This window comes from Pelobates fuscus, chromosome 12 (assembly GCF_036172605.1).
Source record: "Pelobates fuscus isolate aPelFus1 chromosome 12, aPelFus1.pri, whole genome shotgun sequence".
NCBI classification, from domain to species: domain Eukaryota; kingdom Metazoa; phylum Chordata; class Amphibia; order Anura; family Pelobatidae; genus Pelobates; species Pelobates fuscus.
The window spans coordinates 7,034,391-7,061,992 of NC_086328.1; the positions used below are offsets into that span (position 1 = coordinate 7,034,391).

The 27,602-nt window shown below is 44.8% G+C and overlaps 1 protein-coding gene and 1 non-coding gene across 2 annotated transcripts; both read left to right on the forward strand.

Annotated features, from left to right (window-relative positions):
- Positions 1-3,406: 3,406 nt before the first annotated feature.
- Positions 3,407-24,503, forward strand: AP1G1 (adaptor related protein complex 1 subunit gamma 1). Its single transcript, XM_063438012.1, has 22 exons — positions 3,407-3,616; positions 4,020-4,144; positions 4,322-4,463; positions 6,875-6,971; positions 7,090-7,166; positions 11,601-11,696; positions 13,105-13,185; positions 13,533-13,631; positions 13,991-14,046; positions 14,129-14,242; positions 15,356-15,496; positions 16,022-16,076; positions 18,670-18,792; positions 18,959-19,048; positions 19,128-19,255; positions 20,311-20,415; positions 20,506-20,647; positions 20,738-20,864; positions 21,203-21,289; positions 21,669-21,835; positions 22,070-22,168; positions 22,719-24,503. Exons 1-22 carry the CDS (start codon positions 3,407-3,409, stop codon positions 22,818-22,820), a joined length of 2,463 nt encoding a protein of 820 aa, XP_063294082.1. The 3' UTR covers positions 22,821-24,503.
- On the forward strand, positions 15,196-15,277 carry LOC134579723 (small nucleolar RNA SNORD71). The gene has a single exon (XR_010086260.1). It is a non-coding gene; the product is annotated as a small nucleolar RNA SNORD71 (small nucleolar RNA).
- Positions 24,504-27,602: the final 3,099 nt, after the last annotated feature.

The window sequence follows — 27,602 nt, forward strand, 5'->3', positions numbered from 1 at the left end:
TTGGTACTGCACAGGAATTATAAACCATGAAAATTGACCCAGACCATAATACAGTAGTAAAAACGTCATAATAGTGTAACAATGCCCCTCCACCCCTGAGCACAGACTGTTGGTCCAACTCCATTCTGAAAGCTTGTGAGCTAAAATGCTGGATTGACCCACCATGAGCGTTTTAAACTTTACTCCCAATTTTTGCATCTTTGATAGAATCCGAGTTTACAGTTCTGTTGCTGCACAGTTTTGTAAACACAGGTATGGCCTTAGCAGATGTTTTACACTAATCACGTCTCCTTGCTTTCTGACCGCTGGGTTGGGAGGGAGGTTCTTTTGTGTATTTTAAAATGACCTATATTAATATAATGTTGTGTAATGATAGTCTGCATTATTTGGGATGTCATATTGTACGTTGCTGGTAATGATGCGATCAGGGTTAATTAATAACGTGTGAATATTAAGCAATTTAAAATTTTAGGCTAATATTGTAAATATTCACATATTTAGTTATATTTGCGGTTTGGCTTCTTTGGCCTTAAATTTTTAGTTATTTTTGAATTTGTAAAGGTTAACACTATAGCGATTCGCCTTTAATTTGTGTTTGGTGCCTTATTGCATATTGACGTGTTCTAAAGAGCAATTGTGTCTGTGGGTTCAGTTTCAACCTCTGGAAAATGTGTTCAGCCTCAATGTCTCATGTTCCTTCCCAGGCTTTCTAGTTTTACAAAGCTCTCTCTTTCTGTCTTTCTAACTGCGTCCTGGCCGGACCCCGCACTTGGCTCTCTCGCTGCGTCCCGGCCGGACCCCGCACTTGGCTCTCTCGCTGCGTCCCGGCCGGACCCTGCGCTTGGCTCTCTCGCTGCGTCCCGGCCGGACCCCGGGCTTGGCTCTCTCTCTGCGTCCTGGCCGGACCCCGAGCTTGGCTCCCTCGCTGCGTCCCGGCCGGACCCCGCGCTTGGCTCCCTCGCGCTGCGTCCCGGCCGGACCCCGCGCTTGGCTCCCTCGCGCTGCGTCCCGGCCGGACCCTGCGCTTGGCTCCCTCTCGCTGCGTCCCGGCCGGACCCCGCGCTTGGCTCCCTCTCGCTGCGTCCCGGCTGGACCCCGCGCTTGGCTCCCTCTCGCTGCGTCCCGGCCGGACCCCGCGCTTGGCTCCCTCTCGCTGTGTCCCGGCCGGACCCCGCGCTTGGCTCCCTCTCGCTGTGTCCCGGCCGGACCCCGCGCTTGGCTCCCTCTCGCTGCGTCCCGGCTGGACCCCGCGCTTGGCTCCCTCTCGCTGCGTCCCGGCTGGACCCCGCGCTTGGCTCCCTCTCGCTGCGTCCCGGCTGGACCCCGCGCTTGGCTCCCTCTCGCTGCGTCCCGGCTGGACCCCGCGCTTGGCTCCCTCTCGCTGCGTCCCGGCTGGACCCCGCGCTTGGCTCCCTCTCGCTGCGTCCCGGCTGGACCCCGCGCTTGGCTCCCTCTCGCTGCGTCCCGGCTGGACCCCGCGCTTGGCTCCCTCTCGCTGCGTCCCGGCTGGACCCCGCGCTTGGCTCCCTCTCGCTGCGTCCCGGCTGGACCCCGCGCTTGGCTCCCTCTCGCTGCGTCCCGGCCGGACCCCGCGCTTGGCTCCCTCTCGCTGCGTCCCGGCCGGACCCCGCGCTTGGCTCCCTCTCGCTGCGTCCCGGCCGGACCCCGCGCTTGGCTCCCTCTCGCTGCGTCCCTAAGACCTGTGACACTCCCTCTCTCCCTGCTTTGTGTTCAGTGTGTTTCCCCTGTGTATTTGAATGCCTCCTCCACCTGCAGTGTAAATGACATACCTTTTGAGTACAGTGAGGATGTGGCCTGTATCTTTGCCGCAGACCTCCCACCTGCTCATGTTACAGGCAGTGAGAGTCCTGCTGAAATGTTGTCCTAGAAACCACTGAACATGAGCTTTCTAATAATGCCTATAGGGAACCTGTTATGAGTCTGCTTCCTGGAGTTATATTCCCCTCTGTACAGCAGGGGGCGCACTATGGGGGTTATGTATACATAATGGCCCTACATCTAACAGTAAACATGTTTCGTATGCTCAGTTCAGCCTTTACTTCTGATGGTCTATATGAAGATGATTTACAGGAGTTTATGCCATGTAAACACTTTAATACCTACTCCTGTCACCAGGAATAAACATAGAAACATAACATAGAATGTGACGGCAGATAAGAACCATTCGGCCCACCTAGTCTGCCCAAACGGTTAAAATCTGCAGTGAAACATTATTCTCATAATTCAGCACTCCAACGTTGGTCCCCCGAAGGTTGGATTCAATCCTACATCTTTTACCTGCATCATTTACTGTTTAAAACACTGGCAACATCTCATATCTTATCTTTTAGTTTTAATCTACACGTTGTCTTTAATCAATGTCTTACTGTGCCAGTGAGTAGTATGGACACGTCTGTTAAACAATTATCACACACACATACACAATATCCTTCATTTAAAAATAAACTAAAACTCTTTCAACATTTTATATATCTCCATACTGTTAGTGCAGGGTGAAATAAAGATCAAAAAATCGTATTCCTAAGACCGCTCTTTCAGCTGTAAAAATGCAAACTAGATTGGAGGAAGATTATGTTCATATACCATGTAGATATGTTAATAAAAGATGCACAGTATAATCACACAACTTACTGTACTTCTCATACAGGCAGACTTTGTTTGTTGCCTGAGCGGTAACTACGATATTCATGGTCAGGCAAAGAATTATGGGAAAAGTAGTTCTACATATGAGGAGTTACCCCCGTCCTTTCCTAATCTACAGCCAGGGGGATTCCTGAGTAAATCATTATTTGTAATAAACCTAGTAAGACAGCATTCTCGTCCGTGTTTACATTCCGTATTTATGGGTTTTGGAAGCATAAACACAGTATAAATTTCAGGCAGCAGAATACTTACGGTCTCTAAGGTGATTTAGAAATAACCTTGTGTTGTAAATAAATCTGTCATCGTGTAGCCTCAAATCGACCCATGTGGCATGAGGTATTCAAGTCTACTGCAAGTGGCACAGCATAATATGGTATATGATGAAATGTAGATTATACAAAGCACCAGCATATATACAACTCACTGCAAATGGTATCCTCTGCTAAGAACTGAATAGTATCTGTTGCATTGCCCGTTGTGTACATGTATTTTCCTGGATGTGTAGCAGTTTCCTGTGCTGTGCACTTGGTGCAGAAAGCTTTGCTGAAGTTCTTGCTTCCTTGCTGTAGGAGGAAGGGATACATCTGCCTGTCTACCCAAGTTACCCACCCAATTTCCACCCAAGGGAGTGCAGAGTGATTGTGCTGGCTGGAAACACCCCACACCAGTTAATGAATGCCTGTACTAATGTTTTCTGGCGAGAACTCGCTCTCATTTGTTGCTTATTTTGTTTTTTCTTTATATGCAGAGAATGCCGGCCCCTATCAGACTGCGGGAGCTGATCCGGACTATCCGGACAGCACGCACACAGGCAGAGGAACGGGAGATGATCCAGAAAGAATGCGCAGCCATCCGCTCGTCCTTCCGTGAAGAAGATAATACGTATCGCTGCCGCAATGTGGCTAAACTGCTTTACATGCACATGCTGGGATATCCTGCTCACTTTGGACAGGTACATACACTTCCCACAGCTTGATGTTTCATTTCCTACACCGTTCCCAGAAGCCAACACACAGAGGTCAGGTGTTTACTGATGGAGATCAGCCGGGAGTGTCTGACAACTGTCCATCACTGATACAGCGGCAGTCACCAATTAAAGTTATTTTCTTATCTGAAATGTTTCTTTACACATAATGTGCCCAGTACTTTCAGCAGTTTTGTTGTAAGTTTCTGGAGTACGATTTGTGTTGGTACAGTTTTCTCTGGCCATTTATTGTTGATGGTTAAGTGCTGGATAGCTGTATGTGTATGTTAATTCTGTTTAGATTGTCAGAATATAGAGCCCTCTGGTGTGTGTCTGGAAGCCACTATTTACACAGATCTCCTAATACGTTTGAGGTTTTTGTTCCCCCCAGTTGGAGTGCCTGAAGCTTATTGCTTCTCAGAAGTTCACAGATAAGCGGATTGGGTATCTTGGTGCAATGCTTCTGTTGGATGAACGACAAGATGTCCATCTACTGATGACTAACTGCATCAAGAAGTAAGAAACATTTGCTAATTACACATATTCCGCAGCGCTGATATCTTGATATGTTCTCTTCCAGTGTCTGCACGATGTAACAGGAATGGGTTAAATAATTCTGCCTAGTATTTACATCATTTACAAGCTGTGTTATTGGATAACGTGTCTGATGGTGATCTTTGCTTTCTCTCCTAGTGACCTGAATCACAGCACTCAGTATGTTCAGGGTCTGGCACTCTGCACATTGGGCTGCATGGGATCTTCTGAGATGTGCAGAGATCTGGCGGGAGAAGTGGAGAAACTCCTGAAAACATCTAATTCTTACCTTAGGAAAAAGGTATCTATAGATGTTGTGTAAAGAAGAGCATATGATGCTCCTCTAATTGCAAGACCACACACAAAACAAAGAAAGAAGAGAATTTGTTAAATAGAGCAGCAGTGTTCAATCTAATAAGAGTGTAGATTTTGTGATAAGAAGATATTTACTTTTACGGGGCAAAAACATCTGCCTGATCGTAGTGGAATTGTAGTGTTTCTTGTTACATCTGCATTTAGTTGGGAATCAAGGTGTATGAATGAATGGACCGGAATGCTCTTCTGTTGGTTGCATCATATGCATGTGCATAGGAAATGCCTTTGGTTCATTTAGGTAATGATCACTAATAAACATTCCTGATTCAAGGTGCTTATAGTTAAAGGCACTCTCTAGACCCCAAAAGCACTTTAGGCTGCTAGACTGCTTTATATGTGAAGTATATCCTCTTTGAATTTTTTTTTCTTCATAATTTACAAAACGTGCAGGTTTTATAAAAATTTAGCACAGTTATAAGTTAACCTTGTTACACCCCTCTGCCTGTCAGACAACAGGTCCTGTTACTTCCTGGTTTGGTTAGCTCAGTGGAGCTAAACTCTAGAGGCAGCAATTAGGAAGTCTGTGACTTAAATCTGAGCGGGATTAGAAGGGGAGGGATTCCGAAGGCTGCAGACACGAGATCTGCAGCTTCTACTAGAGGTTTTTAGATTACATGCTTACATGTTCTCACTGGAGATATATACACTGTGTGCAGAATTATTAGGCAAATGAGTATTTTGACCACATCATCCTCTTTATGCATGTTGTCTTACTCCAAGCTGTATAGGCTCGAAAGCCTACTACCAATTAAGCATATTAGGTGATGTGCATCTCTGTAATGAGAAGGGGTGTGGTCTAATGACATTAACACCCTATATCAGGTGTGCATAATTATTAGGCAACTTCCTTTCCTTTGGCAAAATGGGTCAAAAGAAGGACTTGACAGGCTCAGAAAAGTCAAAAATAGTGAGATATCTTGCAGAGGGATGCAGCACTCTTAAAATTGCAAAGCTTCTGAAGCCTGATCATCGAACAATCAAGCGTTTCATTCAAAATAGTCAACAGGGTCGCAAGAAGCGTGTGGAGAAACCAAGGCGCAAAATAACTGCCCATGAACTGAGAAAAGTCGAGCGTGCAGCTGCCAAGATGCCACTTGCCACCAGTTTGGCCATATTTCAGAGCTGCAACATCACTGGAATGCCCGAAAGCACAAGGTGTGCAATACTCAGAGACATGGCCAAGGTAAGAAAGGCTGAAAGACGACCACCACTGAACAAGACACACAAGCTGAACGTCAAGACTGGGCCAAGAAATATCTCAAGACTGATTTTTCTAAGGTTTTATGGACTGATGAAATGAGAGTGAGTCTTGATGGGCCAGATGGATGGATTGGTAAAGGGCAGAGAGCTCCAGTCCGACTCAGACGCCAGCAAGGTGGAGGTGGAGTACTGGTTTGGGCTGGTATCATCAAAGATGAGCTTGTGGGGCCTTTTCGGGTTGAGGATGGAGTCAAGCTCAACTCCCAGTTTCTGGAAGACACCGTCTTCGAACAGTGGTACAGGAAGAAGTCTGCATCCTTCAAGAAAAACATGATTTTCATGCAGGACAATGCTCCATCACACGCGTCCAAGTACTCCACAGCGTGGCTGGCAAGAAAGGGTATAAAAGAAGAAAATCTAATGACATGGCTTCCTTGTTCACCTGATCTGAACCCCATTGAGATCCTGTGGTCCATCATCAAATGTGAGATTTACAAGGAGGGAAAACAGTACACCTCTCTGAACAGTGTCTGGGAGGCTGTGGTTGCTGCTGCTCGCAATGTTGATGGTGAACAGATCAAAACACTGACAGAATCCATGGATGGCAGGCTTTTGAGTGTCCTTGCAAAGAAAGGTGGCTATATTGGTCACTGATTTGTTTTTGTTATGTTTTTGAATGTCAGAAATGTATATTTGTGAATGTTGAGATGTTATATTGGTTTCACTGGTAAAAATAAATAATTGAAATGGGTATATATTTGTTTTTTGTTAAGTTGCCTAATAATTATGCACAGTAATAGTCACCTGCACACACAGATATCCCCCTAAAATAGCTATAACTAAAAACAAACTAAAAACTACTTCCAAAAATATTCAGCTTTGATATTAATGAGTTTTTTGAGGTTCATTGAGAACATGGTTGTTGTTCAATAATAAAATTAATCCTCAAAAATACAACTTGCCTAATAATTCTGCACTCCCTGTACACACACACGGTGATCCATTTATGAAATGGTCTTTACCATTGAATTTGAAGTGGCTAAGAAAGCACTATGATGCTTGATTTTTGAATGAGATGTTTATTGAGAGGAGATGTTTATTCCCCAGGTGTTAGCTTTTATTTTGTATGTGCTACAGGCGGCTCTGTGTGCTGTACACGTGATCAGAAAGGTCCCAGAACTCATGGAAATGTTCCTGCCTGCTACAAAAAACCTACTCAATGAAAAAAATCATGGTAAGTGTCTGCATTGTGCTCTGCTCTTTCTGTCTCACTTGTGATATGAGTAGTGTTACACTGTGATATGCGGTGAGCATTGTGCTATGATATGTAACAATCTCTCATTGTCGTGCAGGCGTGCTTCATACTTCAGTTGTCCTCCTGACAGAGATGTGCGAGAGGAGCCCAGACATGCTTACACATTTTAGGAAGGTAGGTGTCTAATTGCAGTGTTTTTATGTGGCCGGTAATGTGTACGGTTCTCCTCTCTCCTTCCTGTTCTGAGTGGATGTCTGTACCTGCTGTGTCCATGCATGCTGTCCACCCTTTCTATAGTCTATGCCACAGACAAAGACAGCTTGTTTAGTAACTGGCTGATTGTTGTAGTCAGCCTGGGGATATGCACTTACTTGACAATTGGTTCTTCTGCTATTTAAAGAGTAAATGATGTAAACATCGTCCTAGTTCCTTCAGGGGAACTATGCATTTGTTTTGTTTTTTGTTTCTGATGGTTTTTATTTTGATATGGCTAACAAAAATCTTGCCCAAGATGAGATTAGATGAATTAAATATACTCTGGATATGAGGTAACCTTTAGGTAGGTGTGATGGAACTACATAACCAATGATGCTCAACAACTATAAGCAATGAGCTATAAGCTTATCAGCGCATCATGGTAGTCGAAGTTGTTCCTTAGAGCTCTATGTTGGCCTAATGCATGAAGTTTGATTGTTTGATTGATATGTACTTGCAGTCCTACTCATAACTCCTGTCTGTCCGGACTATTTCCTCTGAATTATACTATGATGATTGATGAGCTGTCTGAGCGTAATCCTTCTTCCACAGATATCAGATGTTTGGCAATTAGATTCCCCATAATGCACAGCCAGCTTTAGAGTTTTTCTGTGACCATATGGCGGTTTCTGAAACCATTCACCCTGCTCACTATTGCAGTTTAGTATAGCCGTAAATGATGCAATGCATACTCTCACATGGGGGTTGTTTTTATTTTTATTTTATTTTTTGTGTGTGTGTTTTTTTTTTTTTTGCCTAGGATGATTTAAGTGTTTAGGTCTTGGGGGGGGAGGAGGTGTTTATCTGTGTGCAAAACAAAGCTTCTTTTTTGGGAGCTCTGTTGGTTGTTTAATCTCAGATCAGCATAATGTGTGCTGTGCCAAACCGCGTGCCTAACGCCTGCTTCCTGTCTTTTATTCTGTCTGCTTGGGATCCGTCTCAATGTTAGAATGAGAAGGTAAGATAATTGGTTCTCCTTTTGTATTTTCTCACATACTTTCTGTCATTAGATAACAGGCGGGTTATATATAAACCTTTCATAGCCACGGCTTGTTTACACTGCTGGACACAAACGATTCTGACACTTTATCTCTTTGTTTAAATGTCATTTCCTTTTTATTTATTTGTTTCACCCATGCATGCTTCTATTCTGTTTTCAAACACAGTTAAGGCTATTTAATACCTAAAGCCCACATATTGGTCTTAATATAAAGCTGAATAATATATGCAAACGGTTTTTATATATTTTTTGTGTAATACAGTTTTCCAGTGTTTAGAAATGCACTGTATTTAATACGGCCCTCCACTCACATTATCTGACTAGTTTACTTGTGTAAGTTTTGGTACAAGGAACTTCCCCTCCCCCTTTTGCTGCATGAACGATACTTCTCTTATTTTGATAGGTAGATGTATTCATGAAAACAAACAATAGAAGCAGACTGCACTTGGTTTAGCTTGCCAAGTAGTTTCATTCATGTAATTTTGTGAATGAAGGTAGCTGAAAATGCTGTTTTATATCTATATGAATCTCTACTTTGCAGAGATTAATGGGATCTATATACATTGACCCCCTACTTGGCAGAGATTAATGGGATCTATATACATTGACCCCCGCTTGGCAGAGATTAATGGGATCTATATACATTGACCCCCGCTTGGCAGAGATTAATGGGATCTATATGCATTGACCCCCGCTTGGCAGAGATTAATGGGATCTATATACATTGACCCCTGCTTGGCAGAGATTAATGGGATCTATATACATTGACCCCCCGGCTGGCAGAGATTAATGGGATCTATATACATTGACCCCCCGCTTGGCAGAGATTAATGGGATCTATATACATTGACCCCTACTTGGCAGAGATTAATGGGATCTATATACATTGACCCCTACTTGGCAGAGATTAATGGGATCTATATACATTGACCCCCCGCTTGGCAGAGATTAATGGGATCTATATACATTGACCCCCCGCTTGGCAGAGATTAATGGGATCTATATACATTGACCCCCCGCTTGGCAGAGATTAATGGGATCTATATACATTGACCCCCCGCTTGGCAGAGATTAATGGGATCTATATACATTGACCCCCCGCTTGGCAGAGATTAATGGGATCTATATACATTGACCCCCGCTTGGCAGAGATTAATGGGATCTATATACATTGACCCCCGCTTGGCAGAGATTAATGGGATCTATATACATTGACCCCCGCTTGGCAGAGATTAATGGGATCTATATACATTGACCCCCGCTTGGCAGAGATTAATGGGATCTATATACATTGACCCCCCGCTTGGCAGAGATTAATGGGATCTATATACATTGACCCCCCGCTTGGCAGAGATTAATGGGATCTATATACATTGACCCCCGCTTGGCAGAGATTAATGGGATCTATATACATTGACCCCTGCTTGGCAGAGATTAATGGGATCTATATACATTGACCCCCCGGCTGGCAGAGATTAATGGGATCTATATACATTGACCCCCCACTTGGCAGAGATTAATGGGATCTATATACATTGACCCCCCGCTTGGCAGAGATTAATGGGATCTATATACATTGACCCCCCGCTTGGCAGAGATTAATGGGATCTATATACATTGACCCCCCGCTTGGCAGAGATTAATGGGATCTATATACATTGACCCCCCGCTTGGCAGAGATTAATGGGATCTATATACATTGACCCCCCGCTTGGCAGAGATTAATGGGATCTATATACATTGACCCCCCGCTTGGCAGAGATTAATGGGATCTATATACATTGAACCCCTGCTTGGCAGAGATTAATGGGATCTATATACATTGACCCCCCGCTTGGCAGAGATTAATGGGATCTATATACATTGACCCCCGCTTGGCAGAGATTAATGGGATCTATATACATTGACCCCCCGCTTGGCAGAGATTAATGGGATCTATATACATTGACCCCCCGCTTGGCAGAGATTAATGGGATCTATATACATTGACCCCCCGCTTGGCAGAGATTAATGGGATCTATATACATTGACCCCCGCTTGGCAGAGATTAATGGGATCTATATACATTGACCCCCGCTTGGCAGAGATTAATGGGATCTATATACATTGACCCCCGCTTGGCAGAGATTAATGGGATCTATATACATTGACCCCCGCTTGGCAGAGATTAATGGGATCTATATACATTGACCCCCGCTTGGCAGAGATTAATGGGATCTATATACATTGACCCCCCCGCTTGGCAGAGATTAATGGGATCTATATACATTGACCCCTACTTGGCAGAGATTAATGGGATCTATATACATTGACCCCCCGCTTGGCAGAGATTAATGGGATCTATATACATTGACCCCTACTTGGCAGAGATTAATGGGATCTATATACATTGACCCCTGCTTGGCAGAGATTAATGGGATCTATATACATTGACCCCCCGCTTGGCAGAGATTAATGGGATCTATATACATTGACCCCCCGCTTGGCAGAGATTAATGGGATCTATATACATTGACCCCCCGCTTGGCAGAGATTAATGGGATCTATATACATTGACCCCCCGCTTGGCAGAGATTAATGGGATCTATATACATTGACCCCCCGCTTGGCAGAGATTAATGGGATCTATATACATTGACCCCCCGCTTGGCAGAGATTAATGGGATCTATATACATTGACCCCCCGCTTGGCAGAGATTAATGGGATCTATATACATTGACCCCCCGCTTGGCAGAGATTAATGGGATCTATATACATTGACCCCCCGCTTGGCAGAGATTAATGGGATCTATATACATTGACCCCCGCTTGGCAGAGATTAATGGGATCTATATACATTGACCCCCGCTTGGCAGAGATTAATGGGATCTACATAGCAGCCTTGAGATGCTTGATGTGCAAGGACTAGAAACAATCTGGGATGTGACATCACTCATCAAGCGCTATGGAATCTGTTGGCGCTATATAAATGGCAATAATAAGAATAATGAAAGGGTTAAAGATCAAAGCTGGGATAAAATTGCAAAAGTGACGCAATGTACAGTTCCCACTGTATTGAAAAAATATATATTTCATGGAGTCTGTAAAATATTTTGTTTTCTTTACTCTTTAACCCACCATTTAGAACTGTCAGACATTTCTTGCACACTATTTAAATAGACACCTTTTCTATACACGATTGACTGCATCTCTGGCCTTTTGTGATGTTTGGTGCATTGTGGTTTGGTGATTGTACTTTGTGTTGTTGTTTTGGAATGTGGACATGAGGCTGTGTTCATGCTATATCTCTTCCAGCCCTGAGGATTTAGCCATCTGTGTTGTGATATCTCTTGATCCTCTGCTCTCATTACAGCTCGTCCCCCAGCTAGTTCGTATTTTAAAGAATCTCATCATGTCCGGCTATTCCCCCGAGCACGATGTATCTGGGATCAGTGACCCCTTCTTACAGGTATGTGACCTAGACATAACTGCACACCATGTAACATAACATATATAATATTTATGAATGGTAGTCTGGTCATTGTCAAGTCTGCTGAATGAAAACTGTACACAAGTCCTACATGAATGGTTTGTGGTATAGTGCAGAGTATAGCAGCAAATGGAGGAATGAAGGTATTGGGTGATTAATGATTACTGTTCTATACCAGTGGTTCCAAAACTGTTCCCCGACGTACACACAGTGGTGCCGCGAGAAGTTTCCCCGGTGCTATGTTTATAGCATCGGGGAAACATTACTACTGAACAGGGCCTGATCCTTTAAGACCGTGCCTGTGATGTCAGCAGGCTGGGAGGATGTGACAGCCTGTCACTTCCTCCCAGCATCCTGCAAGGAGACAGCGCGGGATGGAGAGGAGGCAGCCGCAGCGTGAGTGTAGAGGAGCTTGAATAGCTCCAGACCCCTCACTCCCACCAGCAGCAGGACTCAAAGTCACTCCCCTGGCACATAAGGTAAGCTGGAGGGAACAGGAGGTTGGCTGGAGATATTAAAAAAAAAATAATAATAATAATTGTGTGTGTGTGTATGTATATTATATATGTATATTATTTATTTATATATATATATATATATATATATATATGTGTGTGTGTGTGTGTGTCAGTGTGCTTCTGTGTCTGCGCACGCATCTGTGTTATGGTGTGGGCATGTATCAATGTCTGTGTGTGTCAGGGTGCATGTGTGTGTATATGTCGGTGTGTATTTATGTGCATGAATATCTGTGTATCTATGTGTGTATGTGCATACATCCAAGCAGTCAAACAGCACAACATACAAGCACACTCCTGCAATCAAACACAAATATTACATTCAAATACACCCCTGCATTCAAACTCAAAAATCTATATAGAAACACATCCCTTCACTCAAACACAAATACTTTACACAAATGTACATCTGCCTTTAAAAGTGAACATTCAGACACACAACTGCAAACATTCAATACAAACACGCCCCTGTATTAAAACACAATAACTATATTCAATCACCAACACTGTACATTACACTACAACGCCAGTAAATACCGCAGCGCTGTACAGATATACAACCTAGAAATTTTGACTTGGGGTGCATTGGAAAATTACTGATATATTAAGGGTGCCTTGAACCTAAAAAGTTTGGGAACCACTGTTCTATACAATAATGATCCATGTGTCTTGTCACTATAGTAAGTATCAAGAACCTGACATCACCCATCCTGGTTTTGTAAGAGCGGTTCCCTGTTTGCTAGTGTTTCCTGTCTGTGTAGCAATTGTCACATTAGTTGCTGTATAGGTGATCCACAGAGCTGGCTTCTTTTACTTTGGTACATCTTCTACTGGATATTTATATATATATATATATTTTTTTTTTCTTCCAGGTTCGTATACTAAGGCTTCTCCGGATTTTGGGTAGAAATGATGATGACTCAAGTGAAGCCATGAATGATATTTTGGCACAGGTGAGTGGGCAGCAGCACCTGTATCTTGGTAAAAGAGCGGTTGACTGTGTGCTATACGGTACGGAGCATTTGCTGATGCTGTTAGCGAGTGATCTGTGTCTGCCATACTAGCAATGCTGATGTACATGAGATTCATGTGTATTAATAAGGCAGCTGGAAGCATATGATATCTTGTATAGTTGAGCAGGCATGTGCTTGGGTGCTAGCAGTAAACGTGAAGTTACAACATCCAGGTGTTTTGAGGTAGATCAAGGTGGCCTGTAAAAGTATTTTGTGGGTGAAGAGTGAGGGTTGGCAAGCATTCTACCATAAGCTCTATGATAATATCAATAAAATACCCCTTTTAGGTTGCAACCAATACTGAAACCAGTAAAAATGTCGGCAACGCTATTCTATATGAAACCGTTCTAACGATTATGGATATAAAATCAGAAAGTGGACTGCGGGTAAGAATCCATTGCATCCTTTCCTTGTGGGTTCTACCGTCTTTCTAATCTGCCCATCTCTTCCCTCTTTATTTTTGTATCCACACCTCTCTCGTCTTGTACTTTACAACCCCCTTTCCAGTTGCTTAACCCCTTAAGGACACATGACGTGTGTGACATGTCATGATTCCCTTTTATTCCAGAAGTTTGGTCCTTAAGGGGTTAAACTCACCTTCTGGACACACCATATCGTTTTATTTTTTTATCTGCTCCCCTTTCTCCTATCCATCTGTTCTTTTTCCTCTGTGGCTATGCAATGTTCATTTCATCCTTGCTTCCTAACCTGTATGGCTTGTTTTTAATATAATTCTTGTCTGCAGGTTTTGGCTATTAATATTCTGGGAAGATTCTTATTAAATAATGACAAGAATATTCGGTGAGTACTTGCTGTGTGAGTATACACTGCTCTGAGTGTGAGATCTCAGGCCTGGGTTATCTACTTTCTGTATCTATTCCAGATATGTTGCTCTGACGTCCCTGTTAAAGACCGTACAGACTGACCACAATGCAGTGCAGAGACACCGCAGCACTATAGTGGATTGCCTGAAAGACTTGGATGTGTCCATTAAACGGTGAGAGAATAGCTTGTCTGTAGTGTGTTTATTCCCATTTTCTTTAAAATAACAGAATCCTCATTATTGGCTTATTTCCTAGCTCTTCTTGTACCATCCATTCATTCCTTATTGTTAGTCTATTCACTTAATTAAGGGTAAAGTGTGGGTAACAGACAAGGGAATTGAACATCTCCGGTCAAAATAGCAGATTAGAGAAATATTCAACACTTTCGTTTTCACCTCACATTTGCCTTCCTTGTAAATTTCCAAAAGTTCCTCGTTTTAGTAAATACTCCTCATTGTATTTCTTTTAGGTCGGTTCCATTTATCCACTGCTGGGCATTTTATCAGCAATGTTTTGTCTACTTTTGTGACTTTGTCACATCCATACACCTATTTAAAAGTAATGGCTGCCTGGTGACACGGTTCTCGTTTCCTACCAGCCCCATCATGTGTGTCCGTACATTGTCTATGGTCCCACCAGGTTTCTCCGTCACACTGAGCCCTGATCAGGGAGCCGCTCCGGTGCTGCAGGGTCTGTTAGAGGTCGTAGTCTCCTCCTGACTATCCTGTAGACTTGCACAAAGAATTTGTTTCAGTCACTTTGTCTGAAATCAAAATCCTTTTTAAACCATAACCCAAACAAGTGGATTGAATGGTCTAGGTTTTACCTGTTGAGCTCTAGTCATTGAATAAGACTCCACAAGTAAATCCCAGATAAATCGATTCACTCGGGTTTGAACTCTAAGGATTTTGATATGGATGCACTGGTCAAAACAAATATTTACACAAGTCTACCATCCAGGTGCCAGCTCTGAAGGAGATAAAGCAGGGCTTCTTGATATGTGTAACACAAACAGCTGGTGGTGGATGGCTGACTGTAAGTACCATTCTCAGTGAGTTAATCTGTCCGTGTGTGCGGCCCTGGTTCACTCTGAGTCATATTAGTAGGTGGCAGAATGAAGGTGTTGGGGATGTTGAATGATGATTACTTAGTGATCCATCGGCAGAGTCTTGTGGCTATGCTGAGATTCAGAAACCTGACAACACCCACACCGGACCTGTAACAGTCCCATACTAGTCTGTGAATGTGCCCTGTCCATATGCCCATTATTCCATTTACCGTCCTAGGCGAGCCATGGAGCTGAGCTTTGCTTTGGTGAATGGAAACAATATCCGCGGAATGATGAAAGAACTACTGTATTTCCTGGACTCCTGCGAGCCAGAGTTTAAAGCAGACTGTGCCTCCGGTATCTTTTTAGCTGCAGAAAAGTAAGTATTTTGTGTGATCACAGCCCAGCAAGCCACGGTTTGATTACCAAATGCTACACTGCTGCTCAGTAACCATTTAATGACAACACTTCATGCTAGGGTAGCAGGTATTGGGCTGCACAGTGTCTGATTCTCCAAATGTTAAAATGTACTGTAGAAAACCATTTTGCTGCCTGCTGTGGTTATAAGATGATATTTTAATTGTCCCTGCCACGGAACGCATTGAGCGATCAGCAGATAGAGCTCTCTAATCTCCTTTTCCTTCCTGCATCAGTTACAGAGATTTAGCAGCAAGCTTGATAAGCAGTCAGTCAGGGGAATGCTGGCAAACCGCTGATTGTTGTTAATGTAATATAGTGACAGTGTGTACACTTGGTTTATGTAAAGGCTGTTTATTTTGTAGGCAGTGGATTCAATCTAACTCTTGAGGAGGAAAATTCATGCACTCCTCGTGACCCATAGGTTAATTATTGCATTGTGAGTGTTAAGGGTTGGATAACGTCTTCCTTGTTTCCTTTCTTGCAGATACGCTCCTTCAAAGCGATGGCATATAGACACGATCATGCGGGTTCTTACCACAGTACGTTTCTTAGAATAATTTCTACTCAATCTATGATGTCTTATCTCCTGGCCTGTTTCTCCCCCTTTCTTATCTCCTGGCCTGTTTCTCCCCCTTTCCTATCTCCTGGCCTGTTCTCTCCCCCTTTCTTATCTCCTGGCTTCTTATCTCCCGGCCTCTTCTCCCACCCCCTTTCTTATCTCCTGGCCTCTTCTGCCTTCCCCTTTATTATCTCCTGGCCTCTTCTCCCTCCCCCTTTCTTATCTCCCGGCCTCTTCTCCCTCCCCCTTTCTTATCTCCCGGCCTCTTCTCCCTCCCCCTTTCTTATCTCCTGGCTTCTTATCTCCCGGCCTCTTCTCCCACCCCCTTTCTTATCTCCCGGCCTCTTCTCCCTCCCCCTTTCTTATCTCCTGGCTTCTTATCTCCCGGCCTCTTCTCCCACCCCCTTTCTTATCTCCTGGCCTCTTCTGCCTTCCCCTTTATTATCTCCTGGCCTCTTCTGCCTTCCCCTTTATTATCTCCTGGCCTCTTCTCCCTCCCCCTTTCTTATCTCCCGGCCTCTTCTCCCTCCCCCTTTCTTATCTCCCGGCCTCTTCTCCCTCCCCCTTTCTTATCTCCCGGCCTCTTCTCCCTCCCCCTTTCTTATCTCCTGGCCTCTTCTCCCTCCCCCTTTCTCATCTCCCGGCCTCTTCTCCCTCCCCCTTTCTCATCTCCCGGCCTCTTCTGCCTTCCCCTTTCTTATCTCCCGGCCTCTTCTCCCTCCCCCTTTCTTATCTCCTGGCCTCTTCTCCCTCCCCCTTTCTCATCTCCCGGCCTCTTCTCCCTCCCCCTTTCTCATCTCCCGGCCTCTTCTGCCTTCCCCTTTATTATCTCCCGGCCTCTTCTCCCTCCCCCTTTCTTATCTCCTGGCTTCTTATCTCCCGGCCTCTTCTCCCACCCCCTTTCTTATCTCCTGGCCTCTTCTGCCTTCCCCTTTATTATCTCCCGGCCTCTTCTCCCTCCCCCTTTCTTATCTCCCGGCCTCTTCTCCCTCCCCCTTTCTTATCTCCCGGCCTCTTCTCCCTCCCCCTTTCTTATCTCCCGGCCTCTTCTCCCTCCCCCTTTCTTATCTCCCGGCCTCTTCTCCCTCCCCCTTTCTTATCTCCCGGCCTCTTCTCCCTCCCCCTTTCTTATCTCCCGGCCTCTTCTCCCTCCCCCTTTCTCATCTCCCGGCCTCTTCTCCCTCCCCCTTTCTCATCTCCCGGCCTCTTCTCCCTCCCCCTTTCTTATCTCCCGGCCTCTTCTCCCTCCCCCTTTCTCATCTCCCGGCCTCTTCTCCCTCCCCCTTTCTCATCTCCCGGCCTCTTCTCCCTCCCCCTTTCTTATCTCCCGGCCTCTTCTCCCTCCCCCTTTCTTATCTCCCGGCCTCTTCTCCCTCCCCCTTTCTTATCTCCCGGCCTCTTCTCCCTCCCCCTTTCTTATCTCCCGGCCTCTTCTCCCTCCCCCTTTCTCATCTCCTGGCCTCTTCTCCCTCCCCCTTTCTCATCTCCCGGCCTCTTCTCCCTCCCCCTTTCTCATCTCCCGGCCTCTTCTCCCTCCCCCTTTCTTATCTCCCGGCCTCTTCTCCCTCCCCCTTTCTTATCTCCTGGCCTCTTCTCCCTCCCCCTTTCTCATCTCCCGGCCTCTTCTCCCTCCCCCTTTCTTATCTCCCGGCCTCTTCTCCCTCCCCCTTTCTTATCTCCCGGCCTCTTCTCCCTCCCCCTTTCTTATCTCCCGGCCTCTTCTCCCTCCCCCTTTCTTATCTCCTGGCCTCTTCTCCCTCCCCCTTTCTCATCTCCCGGCCTCTTCTCCCTCCCCCTTTCTTATCTCCCGGCCTCTTCTCCCTCCCCCTTTCTTATCTCCCGGCCTCTTCTCCCTCCCCCTTTCTTATCTCCCGGCCTCTTCTCCCTCCCCCTTTCTTATCTCCCGGCCTCTTCTCCCTCCCCCTTTCTTATCTCCCGGCCTCTTCTCCCTCCCCCTTTCTTATCTCCCGGCCTCTTCTCCCTCCCCCTTTCTTATCTCCCGGCCTCTTCTCCCTCCCCCTTTCTTATCTCCCGGCCTCTTCTCCCTCCCCCTTTCTTATCTCCCGGCCTCTTCTCCCTCCCCCTTTCTTATCTCCCGGCCTCTTCTCCCTCCCCCTTTCTTATCTCCCGGCCTCTTCTCCCTCCCCCTTTCTTATCTCCCGGCCTCTTCTCCCTCCCCCTTTCTTATCTCCCGGCCTCTTCTCCCTCCCCCTTTCTTATCTCCCGGCCTCTTCTCCCTCCCCCTTTCTTATCTCCCGGCCTCTTCTCCCTCCCCCTTTCTTATCTCCCGGCCTCTTCTCCCTCCCCCTTTCTTATCTCCCGGCCTCTTCTCCCTCCCCCTTTCTTATCTCCCGGCCTCTTCTCCCTCCCCCTTTCTTATCTCTCGGCCTCTTCTCCCTCCCCCTTTCTTATCTCTCGGCCTCTTCTCCCTCCCCCTTCTCTGAGTCTCTTATTTTGTTCTTTGCCGTCTTCTTCTGTGTGTAGCTCGCACTTTGTCCACTTTTCCTCTGACCTGATTTTATCTCCAGTCATTCTTTATTTCCTCTGTTTATTTTTTTTATTTATTTTTTTAGGCTGGAAGTTATGTACGAGACGACGCAGTCCCTAATCTTATTCAGCTCATCACCAATAGCTCAGAGATGCACGAATACACTGTACAGAAGCTCTATAAGGCGATTGTAGATGACATCTCTCAGGTATGCTGCATTTCTATTCACGGTAAAGCTGACAAAGCAGGTTCTTGTGCTTCATTTCACACAGTACCAACAAATGCCACAAGGTGGTGCTGTTGCTATTCATTGTATTTTAAGCTTTCTGAATTCCTTGTTTGAGCTAATTTGCAATTTTGCGTGTTTTCTTTAGCAACCGTTGGTGCAGGTGTGCTCCTGGTGTATAGGAGAGTATGGAGACTTGCTGGTTTCAGGCCATTGTGAGGAAGAGGAGCCAATTCAGGTAACACATATCACATAGGAGGGCAATTTCTGTTAAGGTGGTTCTCAGGTGTCTCATTCAGATTCTGTGTTAAACTCAGGTCACAGAAGATGAAGTTCTGGATCTTTTGGAGAGCGTTCTGATTTCCAATATGTCCTCATCTGTTACCCGTGGCTTTGCCCTGACAGCCATCATGAAAAACTCCACCAGGTTCAGCAACACTATTAAGTAGGTACCAGTAATGACATGGATCTAATATTAGAGAGGAAAGCTAGACAGGCAGGGTTATGTACTAAAGGGAGAGTTCAAAGTAGCCAAACTGGAAGTATAGCAGCCTTGAAGAATGATTCCTGTTCAGCTATTTCTACCTTAAATTTTATAGTCACTCGGAATTCACTTTGCATTCTCACTTTAGAGAATAACTTTTAGGATATTGTGTATCTTGACTGTTATATGGTGGGTAGATACTGCACTAAAGCGCCAAGGGTTGAGATTTGCTCTAGAAACTGCCATAGAATGGGAGGGTTGAGGATTGCGCCTACACACTGCCGTAGAATGGGAAGGGTTAAGGATTGCGCCTACACACTGCCGTAGAATGGGAGGGGTTGAGGATTGTGCCTACACACTGCCGTAGAATGGGAAGGGTTAAGGTTTGCGCCTACACACTGCTGTGGAATGGGAGGGGTTGAGGATTGCGCCTACACACTGCTGTAGAATGGGAAGGGTTAAGGTTTGCGCCTACACATTGCCGTGGAATGGGAGGGGTTGAGGATTGCGCCTACACACTGCCGTAGAATGGGAAGGGTTAAGGTTTGCGCCTACACACTGCCGTGGAATGGGAAGGGTTAAGGATTGCGCCTACACACTGCTGTGGAATGGGAGGGGTTGAGGATTGCGCCTACACACTGCCGTAGAATGGGAAGGGTTAAGGTTTGCGCCTACACATTGCCGTGGAATGGGAGGGGTTGAGGATTGCGCCTACACACTGCCGTAGAATGGGAAGGGTTAAGGTTTGCACCTACACACTGCCGTGGAATGGGAAGGGTTAAGGATTGCGCCTACACACTGCCATAGAATGGGGAGAGTGGAGGTTTGCGCCTACACACTGCCATAGAATGGGGAGAGTGGAGGTTTGCGCCTACACACTGCCATAGAATGGGGAGAGTGGAGGTTTGTGCCTAGAGGCTGCCATTGAATAGGAGGGTTGAAGTGTGATGTTATGCCTTGACTACTGAATTAATGTTGTAGTCTGATCATTGTGCTTTACTGTTTATTTCCTGTAGCCGCATCAAGAAGGTGGTTTCCATTTATGGCAGCAGCATTGATGTTGAGCTGCAGCAGAGGGCCGTGGAATATAATGCTTTGTTCAAGAAGTATGACCACATGAGGTAAGGATGGATATCAGCCAGGCTACAGCTTCTGTCCCTGTCTGTCACTTTCCATTTTTGGAGATCAAAGTTATCGTTGCCTCTCTGTAGGCCTGCTCTTCTGGAAAGAATGCCCATCATGGAAAAGACAATATCAAATGGACCAACAGATTTGGCTCAAACTAATGGAGAGACTGAACTTGCAATAACCGAAACCAAACCACTCCCAGCCAGCAACCCACCAGTGAGCCAGGTATGCAGCAGACCCCTTGCCCAGTTTTTCCTGTGCAGAAGACATTTTTTTTATTTACCTTTAACTTCACACTTTCCCCCCCTCCAATAGGCCAATGATTTATTAGATCTATTAGGAGGAAACGACATTCAGCTGGTAATACCCACAGCACCTCCTCCCAAGCAGTCATCGGTAGGAGGGGAGCTTCTAGATCTTCTTGGAGACCTAAACATTGGTGGTGAGTGCTGCGGTGGGGTTCTGAATGAGATTTACCAGTGGAGGGTAGACTTTGTTTTAAGAATTGGTTCCTTTACTGGTGGGTTTTCATGCTGTTTCATGGGTCCTCCAATGATTGGAAACTGGTGCAGCATACTTATTGGTCCACAGAGAGCCGCACACAGTGAGTGAGTTACTAGAATAGATTGGATCTGTATTTACCAGATTTTTATATTTGATTTTACAATTTAAGTATAAGTTATGGAACTGGGTTTACAATTTAAGAATTGAGTTGTTAACCTAATACTATTTATATAATTTGACTTTTTGGTTAATGAGTTCCTTCTTGTAATAATTCAGGAGTTCCAGCTCCTGTTCCACAGATGCCTGCCCCACAGCTGCTGCTGGATGGACTCTCAACGCAGCCTCTCTTCAATGATATTTCAGGTTAGTTTGTCTCTCACAAGTTGCATATTGTTGAATATTAAAGGATTACTCGAAGCACCGTGACCTGTTCAGTGTCTTGAAGTGGTCATGGTGTTTGGAGTCTGTATGTGGAGTGAATAACCCTGTCAATGTCCTGGGCTCTTTTCAGGGGCCTCTATCTGAAATTATTTTCGTGTCAGGACAAGCAGATCGGGCTACTTCTTTAGTCCCTTGGACAAGTAGATTTATTTTTAATTTTGTAAAATTCATTAAAAAAAGAAAAATGCAAAATAAGGCAGAATAAACTAATGGGATTCCAACATTAATCAGCTGTAACTAATACCATAAATATTCACCCTCAAACTAAAGCTCAATGTGGACATGTTTTTAATTTTTCTAGTTGCAGTTATTCCACCCATCACTGCCTATAACAAGAATGGCCTGAAAATCGAATTCACATTTGAAAGATCCAGCACAAATGCCAGTGTGACGGTGATTACAACGCAGGCGTCCAACAGCACAGACAGTGATATGACCGACTTTGTGTTTCAGGCGGCAGTACCAAAGGTATTCAGTGTGAGGCGGGGTGGTTATCTAGCAGAGAGACTAATGTTTTTTTTTCCCAGAGGCACCAGGTCAGGTACTGAGAAACACATTGACACACACAGCATTTAGGCATGATATATGTGAGTCTCTCTCTGGAATAGCACCTTTATAGAGAACCTCGACTGGATTTAGCCTTTTGCTTTTGGTTAAACCTGCAACAATTCCTAAATCTTTTGTGTTTTTTTTTTTTTCCAGACGTTCCAGCTACAGCTTCTCTCCCCAAGCAGTAATGTCCTTCCGGCTTTCAATGCTGGCAGCGTAACACAGGTCATTAAGGTTCTCAACCCCCAGAAAGTAAGTACCATCTTCCCTTTAGAGTACGGTGATCTACCTTCGTGTGTCTGTCCCCTGCTGCTCCTTCTTTTAGGGATGCCATATTCCCATGTGCACACGTTATTTATACTAGCTCAGGGGCAGTATCTAGAAAGTGCTGTCCTGTAAGTCAAATGCTGCAGGTAGTAAATCAATGAATCATGCAGCATTAAATTGTCTAGAAAAACATGATGGGAATGGCATCCTTGCCTAATAAGCACAATGTTCCCCTCTCCTGCCCTGCTGAATGCCGCGCGCTACGCTCCCCTCTCCTGCCCTGCTGAATGCTGCGCGCTACGCTCCCCTCTCCTGCCCTGCTGAATGCCGCGCGCTACGCTCCCCTCTCCTGCCCTGCTGAATGCCGCGCGCTACGCTCCCCTCTCCTGCCCTGCTGAATGCCGCGCGCTACGCTCCCCTCTCCATCACCTAAAGCCTGAGTTTGTTGCCTCCTTCTTCTCCTGCCGGCTGGTATGTCGTTTCTCTTCCCCTTTCTGTTGTACTCATACTGTTTGTGTTTTGTCTGTTTCTGCAGCAACAGCTGCGCATGCGGATCAAGCTGACCTATAATCATAAGGGCTCAGCCATGCAGGATCTCTCTGAAGTAAGCAACTTTCCCCCTCAGTCCTGGCAATAAGACAGCGCTATGTCCATATTCTCCCCCCCACCCAAGATGAAGGAACTCTGGGCTGGAGCCTCTGCCCCTGGATTGGCAAGGATTGCACTTTTTGGGCCATGGGGTAGCAGAGAAGAATTGAGGGACATTCTGCAGCTGAACGAAGCAATGAGCGCAAGGTGAGGACATTGCTGCTCTTACTCCTCCAACTCAGGAAGGAGCAGCCTGACCTCTCCCGACCCTCACCTCTCCCATCGGGAGATGGAGTTGATTTTCCCTGAATGGCTGTCCTGGAATTTTGTGTTCTTACCCTCCCCATCTCACTCTGTACATTCCCACCTCCATGGTTCCACTCACCCCCAACGCCCTCCAGGCTCTTTATCCTGCGCTCTCTTCAATGGAGAGTTACGTTTTGTTTTTAAAATGTGGTTTGATAAAATCCTGTGCCTGGGGATGCTTGCTATTCCATCGCTACCTTCCCTCCGAACCCCCCGTTTGCCTGTATTTCCTCTCTCTACTGGATTCAAACTTGATTAGAATTGAGCTCTGACGCCTTCCAGACCTGTGCTAATGTTACTGTAAAGCCCAGCTCCCATGTCATGGTAAGCAGGTGCAGTCTCTGAGTAGGGCCGGGGTTACTTCGTGCCTCAGCTGTCTATGGTGATGAGCTGTGTAGAAGGGAACTATGCCTAACATAGACTGGTTTAACGGTTAAGAGATGGTAGAAATATATGTGAAATATTAAGGAGCCACAGCATTCCTGAAGAGCAGACATACCTCAGCATTCATGGATTTTCTCTCCTGCTGGATAATGCGGTAGTTTTTTGTTGTTTTTGTTTAAGGGTACCGAGATGCTAATCAGGATCTTAGAGACATGTTAAACAGCACAGATCTGAAGTTTTCTGTAAGTGCAGTATCTGACCTTCTAGATATCAAACTATTGTAATTAGTTGCAGCTGCTAACGAACTCTAAATCAATTGATTCCACTAGACAATCTGTGCCTGGTAGTGATGGTGGCAAGGCATTGCATGTCCATTTAATATTAACTTGTCAATGGTGGCGCACATGAGACTGCATCTCCCAGTGTGGGCCAGTCGAGAGGCATACTACCCTCCCCATCTGCTAAGAACCCAGGATGGATTTGTACAGCTTCCAGCAGGGATACGGGTGGACATGATCTTTCCTCTTGTTGAGATGAGAACTTGTTCCCTCTGTTCAGAACAAATAGACAGGGCCACAGGTGCTTGAAGGAGTGGAGGGCTGCTGTGCTATGCTCTCCTCTCCAGCAGCAGGCCCTGGTTGAAGGCGTTCTCTCACTGCCTAGGCCGGCATTTGATGATGCACCTGTTGGTACTCTGTGTTTTTACTTTGTGTTTGGGGCATTCTTCTGCCTCCCCGTTCCTGTAATGTCTTTTCCTTTTCGCTGTTCTAGCAAGTTACAATTCTCTGAACACCCACCTGGTCGCCTCCTTAAAGGACCATTCAGATTCCATCTGTGAGTGGGGTGGATAACGAACTGCTAATTACTGCAGGCTTATTTTTGAGATGTAAAAGCAAACTTGTAAAAATAAAACTAAGTCTCTTTGGGGAGCATTAAGGGTGTAAACATTTTCATGGGGTACTTAGACTGATGTGTATTATCGTCTTTTGGTTGAAACAAATTATGAAAAGTGACTAATAAAGAATAAAATGAAAACCCATCACCCCCTTCTCTGGCTTTGAGTACCATCTTCAGAGAGCTTCATCCTTCATGGACTCGAATCTACATCTGACAAAACCGGTCTTGTCATACAGGCCACACTTAGCAGAACATTTCCAATTCATGAGCAGCCCAGTGTCATTTTCTAAAATGGAATATACATTTATCGGATTGCTTTGATGTTAAGTCCGTTGTCAAATATAGAAAAATAAATTCTACTACTGTTCTATAAATTCCAAGATATGACTCCTTTTGAGGGATAACTGGCTGAATGGCGGCTCAGTGTGAACTGTTCAATTAATATGATAGTAAAGTGGATTACTATAGGAAGAATGTTTCACCAGCTTGCTGCCGCAGAACCTGTGTGTATTTAATAGTTTTTTTTTGTGAGGTTCCCTGTGCCCCACAGCAGTGGTGGTCAACTCTGAATAAGAGTTGTATTCTTGTAAATAAGAGCAATATATGAAAACCACTGCATTGTGTTAATTTGCTTAAATGGTGCTTTACAAAAAAAAAAACATTTAATCCAGGTATCTCAACCACTGGCCTCCTAGATGTTACTGTACTACAACTCCCATGATTTTATTTTCCATAGCTGTAATTCCCAGTTTAATAAGCAAACCTATTGGTGATTCTACTGTCATTTACCAGAGACATGACCTGGGTGTCGGGTAGGCATTTGCGGCGAAACAACTCTGCGCTTCGGATGTTATGAGTCGTACAGGTACATGGTAGAAAGATGCAGGCAAAGGGCATCACAGGTAAAACACCGATTCGAATACGATTATTACTGCCTGCTACAGGTATGGGCTTTTGGCATTCGAACAAATAGTTTTGCATAATTCACCAGAATTTAGACCATGTTTTCTTCACAGATTAATTGAATGCATCATGGGAGATCTAGTTTTATTTATTTGGGTGCGTGTGTCTATTTTATTGAAAAAAAAAAAAGCAGTTCTTTAAGGGTGAGGAGTTTCCGATTTTAATCCCAGTTTATAGAAGTGCTTGGGCCAGTGGCTTTAGCTCCTTCTCAGACCAGAAAAAACGTGTGTGCACATACGGTAATTCATACACAGGTTCCGTTTTCTCAATGAGAACACTGGCTATTTCCCTGTGAGGAGCCTGAAAGTTTGAGATGGGCTCAAAAGGCAGCAATTCATTATAACAGCTGCAGGTTTTGCCAGCACTTTCGTAATGCTTTCCCAATGAATTTATGTGTGGGAAATAATTGCATGTATTCATTGGGGAATATACACTAAACAGTGGGTGGGTTCTCCAGAAATCCAGGCCACCAGACAAAGGAAAAGCCAAAACCTCCAATGCTTGAAGACTTGGCTCAGTCCTTGTTAATAAGTGTGAAATGTGTGACTATCCCCCTGTCTGTCCTCCTCTGGAATGTATGACTGATTAAAGTGTTTTTTGTTTTGTTTGTGGGTATTTTCTTTTTGTACGATTACAAGTGGATCCATCCATGCTTTGTACTTTCTCTGTATCGATCCTGAAATGCCTGCTCTTTCCTCCTGCTGTCCCTGCGCAGAGAGATCACAAAGTTGCCGAATTAATGAGGTTCGCATGACAACAAAAAACACAACGGCAAAACTATTCTGCAAAATGGATTTGTTCAGCGGATAGTATTCAATAAATCTGCTAATCCTATATTTCAGACAGAATCTTACAGCAGGTGGGGCCTGTAATGAATGAGAAAACGTGGTAGCTTGAGCAATGAAACATTCCTATTAATTCTATATGTTTCCGTGTGGATTCCACCCCCTTTATTTTTATTAAAACATTGATCCAGGACACTATGCTGCCTTCATCATCCACCAGGTGGACTGTTGCTCATGCATTCAGTACAATTAACTTATTTTTTTACTGGAATGCCATGGAAATGGAATTTATTTACACAGATATTTCTAAACACATTTCTTGTAGTTTAAAGACACATTACGGGGAGTATTATTGTTGTGGAGCTCTGTTATACACTCAGACACATTACTGGGAGTATTATTGCTGTGGGGCTCTGTTATACACTCAGACACATTACTGGGAGTATTATTACTGTGGAGCTCTGTTATACACTCAGTCACATAACTGGGAGTATTATTGCTGTGGAGCTCTGTTATACACTCAGTCACATAACTGGGAGTATTATTGCTGTGGAGCTCTGTTATACCCTCAGACACATTACTGGTAGTATTATTGCGGTGGAGCTCTGTTATACACTCAGACACATTACTGGGAGTATTATTGCTGTGGAGCTCTGTTATACACTCAGTCACATAACTGGGAGTATTATTGCTGTGGAGCTCTGTTATACACTCAGTCACATAACTGGGAGTATTATTGCTGTGGAGCTCTGTTATACCCTCAGACACATTACTGGTAGTATTATTGCGGTGGAGCTCTGTTATACACTCAGACACATTACTGGGAGTATTATTGCTGTGGGGCTCTGTTATACACCCAGACACATTACTGGGAGTATTATTGCTGTGGAGCTCTGTTATACACTCAGACACATTACTGGGAGTATTATTGCTGTGGAGCTCTGTTATACACTCAGACACATTACTGGGAGTATTATTGCTGTGGAGCTCTGTTATACACTCAGACACATTACTGGGAGAATTATTGCTGTGGGGCTCTGTTATACACCCAGACACATTACTGGGAGTATTATTGCTGTGGAGCTCTGTAATACACACAGACACATTACTGAGAGTATTATTGCTGTGGAGCTCTGTTATACACTCAGACACATTACTGGGAGTATTATTGTTGTGGAGCTCTGTTATACACTCAGACACATTACTGGGAGTATTATTGCTGTGGAGCTCTGTTATACACTCACACATTACTGGGAGTATTATTGTTGTGGAGCTCTGTTATACACTCAGACACATTATTTGGAGTTTTATTGCTGTGGAGCTCTGTTATACATTCAGACACATTACTGGGAGTATTATTGCTGTGGAGCTCTGTTATACACTCACACATTACTGGGAGTATTATTGCTGTGGAGCTCTGTTATACACTCAGACACATTATTTGGAGTTTTATTGCTGTGGAGCTCTGTTATACATTCAGACACATTACTGGGAGT

Bases quoted from the DNA above. Each gene is read 5' to 3' on its own strand.
- AP1G1 (XM_063438012.1), top strand. From the start codon at position 3,407: ATGCAGAGAATGCCGGCCCCTATCAGACTGCGGGAGCTGATCCGGACT. The intron at 19,256-20,310 runs GTAGGTACCAGT...TATTTCCTGTAG, and splicing joins AGGTTCAGCAACACTATTAA to CCGCATCAAGAAGGTGGTTT. The intron at 20,648-20,737 runs GTATGCAGCAGA...CCCCTCCAATAG, and splicing joins GCAACCCACCAGTGAGCCAG to GCCAATGATTTATTAGATCT.